This window comes from Echinops telfairi, unplaced genomic scaffold (assembly GCF_000313985.2).
Source record: "Echinops telfairi isolate 266 unplaced genomic scaffold, ASM31398v2 ScPeMD7_443;HRSCAF=831, whole genome shotgun sequence".
Lineage (NCBI taxonomy): Eukaryota > Metazoa > Chordata > Mammalia > Afrosoricida > Tenrecidae > Echinops > Echinops telfairi.
Window position 1 is genome coordinate 85,325,675 of NW_022104341.1, and position 3,225 is coordinate 85,328,899.

The 3,225-nt window shown below is 55.0% G+C and overlaps 1 protein-coding gene and 1 pseudogene across 1 annotated transcript in view; one reads left to right on the forward strand and one right to left on the reverse strand.

Moving 5' to 3' along the window:
- Window positions 1-3,225, reverse strand: part of CFAP57 (cilia and flagella associated protein 57) — an 82,519-nt gene that overhangs the window by 23,282 nt on the left and 56,012 nt on the right. Inside the window, exon 16 of the mRNA XM_004699700.2 lies at window positions 1,188-1,346. Within this exon, the coding sequence (XP_004699757.1) occupies window positions 1,188-1,346 (159 nt within the window). The remainder of the gene's footprint in view (window positions 1-1,187; window positions 1,347-3,225) is intronic.
- On the forward strand, window positions 1,942-2,294 carry LOC101645589 (annotated as a pseudogene).

Consider the following 3,225-nt stretch of genomic DNA (forward strand, 5'->3'; position numbering starts at 1 on the left):
GGCTGTGTCTGGGAGGTTGTTGGGGGAAGAGGTGGGTTGTGGGACAGTAGGGCTGTGTCTGGGAGGTTGTTGGGGGAAGAGGTGGGTTGTGGGACAGTAGGGCTGGGTCTGGGAGGTTGTTGGGGGAAGAGGTGGGTTGTGGGACGGTAAAGAGAAAAGACTGGGTAGGAGGCTGTTGCGATTTTCTAGGTCAGGGGGCCTTGACTTCTTTGCTGTCAAAACCCCACAGTGAGAATCTGAAGAGAGCGTTAGACTCATCCTAGAAAAAAAATCCCAGATACCTCCACACACACGTAGGCAGAAATGACACCCACACACGATCTCATTTAATCCCCAGTCGTTCTCACTTTACAGGCGAGACAACAGAGACTCAGAAAAATGTCCCATAGTCCCGTGAACAGTGAGCGGATGAGCCTGCCCGGGAGGCCGGATCACTGGTTGGTTCTGCTGGGACTAAGGTCGGAGTGGCAGAGGGGACGGAGAGGAAGGCCCAGAGTCTGGATGTGTTCAGGATGAGGCGGAGTTCACAGTGCTGCGGTGCAGGATGTGCTGTGTTGGTGAGGCAGGCAGCCTGTCAAGCGAGTACAGTACTGCTGCTGCCAGTCCTTACGGGCCAACCTCAGGAGGGCCAGTCTCGGAGCACCATCTGAGCAGAGAGGTGGGGGAGCACACTCGCCCTGGGGCCTCCTGAACCTGGGATGCCTGGGACAGTGGAGGACAGCCCGCTCAGCTTCTCACTAGGATCTGTCTGACGTTGGGCAAGAAACATAACCTCTCAGCACTCAGTGTCCTGCACTATAAAGCTGGGGTGCTCGTGTGCCCCAAGGTGCTGGGAGAACTCCTTGTGTTGTGTTTTCAGCCATCCGTCCAGTGCTGGCACAGTGCACCAGGACCAGGGACCGGGGAGGTGATTCCAATGCAGGAGGAGCCCGCTCTGTCAGCGTAGACTTGGACTCCCCAGCGTTTTCCACGGCGGAGGGTTTTGATTTGAGGGAGATTGCCAGGCCTGTCTCTTGAGGTGCTCCTGGGTGGACTTGGAGCTCCGACCTTTAAGTTAGCAGCTTAGCACACCCTCACAGTCCATACTAAACCACTCTTTCCTCTTGATCATGTGATCAAGGAAGCCAGGGACCTCCCTGTCCTCAGCCCCAGGCTGCAATGAGGGAGGGCAGAGGACCAGCCTTTACCTTATCTTGAATCGTCTCGTCTCGTTCCTGGATCTCCCGCTTGAGGCCTTGGATGTCCTTCTCCAGGGACTTGATGACCCCTTGCAGCTTCACCTGCTCGCCCTTCAGGCCATCAATGTCATTGGCTCGCTCTTCAATCTCCTTCTGCAGGCTGCTAAACTGAGGGGGCAGGGGCAGCGATACCAGACTGAAACGCGTGTCCACTCTCCCCTCTGACTGTGAATTCAAAGAGCCCCCCCACCCGGGACCAATGCTAATCTGGACGCCCTGTCGTCTGTGAACAGAAAACACCAGAGCAGTCCACATATTGGGCTTTTAGGAGTAGACGGTTAGGCATCTCGCACAAAGGCCAGGTACAAAGGCTGATGCGGCATGCTGGTCGCTAAGATCCAGTCCCATCCCCCTTACAGGAAACTAGCCCGTCCTTGCATGGCAGGCTGTAGACAGCAACTCCTTGAGTGAAAACAGAGGGGCAGCAGGGCGTGCCAGACTTTGGGGGTTGGGGGTCCATGCTCCATCAGGGCCAACGGGATTGAGCCCTGGCTCATGTCACGCCGCAGAAGGGAAGGCGCAATCATCCTCTGGATTTACTGGTAGCATGACAGCTACTAGGAAGCACTGTGGGCGGCCATTCTGACCGGGCAACCCTAGTGACAGGAACCGAGGCAGCAGCGCAGGTTGTCCCCATTCCCCTCCCCCTGCCCTTATCCGGTGGACTTCCTGGGGCCTCTACGCTCCACAGCCCCGGTCCGCCATGTCCCAGAAACAGGAAGAGGCGAACCCTTCCGAGGAGACGGCGAGGAGAAGCAGGACATGCAGGAGAAGGAAGCTATTCTCCCTGAGGGAGCAGAGGAGGCAAAGCTAAAGGCCAACTACCCAAGCCTGGCACAAAAGCCTGGAGGCTCCGACTTCCCCAGGAAGAGACTCCAGAAAGGGCAAAAGCACTTTGACGAAGGAGACTGAACCATGGCCAAAGCCAAGATGAAGAATAAGCAGCTGCCAAGTGCAGGACCAGACAAGAACTTGGTGACTGGTGACCACATCCTCACCCCCCAGGATCTGCCCAAAAGAACGTCCTCACTTGTCACCAGCAAGCTTGCGGGGTGACCCGGACCCCCTCTCCCCTTCCTCACCCACTGGACTTTGCATATTGTAGGCAGGGATGCAGTGGGCATGCAGAGCTTCTCCGCTTGCTAGCCAGAAATGACTGGTTCGCTGGGGCTGCTGGGAAGGTTAAGTGGGTTGAAGAGGGCCTCTGAGCTCACTTCTTCGGTTAAACAGAGATGTCTACACCCTCACTGTAGCCCACGTAGGGGCCCCAGAGTAGGAAACGCTAGGACTGGTTAACGCTGCTAATGTTTTCTTTTGCAAGAAAAACCAGGAGATAGGATTTCTCCTCTTGGAAGAAAATATCCCAGAATTGGTTAGGCTAAACCTCGGGGGTGACATCAGCTTTAACGTCTCAAGCTAACCTGACAGAGTGGGAAAGGTAGATAGATATGTTTTCTGTGCTTCTAAATGTTTCGTCCCTTAGGCTACTGTTGCTTTGTGTTTTCATTATGGCAGGTGTAAAGAATCCTCACAACAACAACAACAACAAGAAAGAAAGTGCTGTGGGCTTGCTTTGAACTTGGCCTCTACGGGGCTGAATGATCTGGGCAGCTAGCAATTCTACAAGACTCTGATGGGACTATTCCTTCATCGCAGCTGTCAGTGAGCATTCGCTCCATCCCGTGAACGAATCAGTCTTCGGTTCCCACTCCTTTCCCATGCAGTCAGGAAAGGAGCCACGCAGGGCGCCCTGCACCAGGAGCCAGCGGTCATCCCAGGCTCACACTTTGCCTACAGCACCTCCAAGACCTTGCTTCCGATTCTACAGAAAACGCTGACTAAACCCAACTTGCCAGTGCATCAGAGTCCAAAGAGCACCTATCGAGATCCCTGTGGGCAGGAACCAGGTGCCCTGGTGGCTTGCGTAGTGGTTATATTTTGGGCTATGAGCCACAAAGTTAGCGGTTCAAAACCATCAACCGCTCCT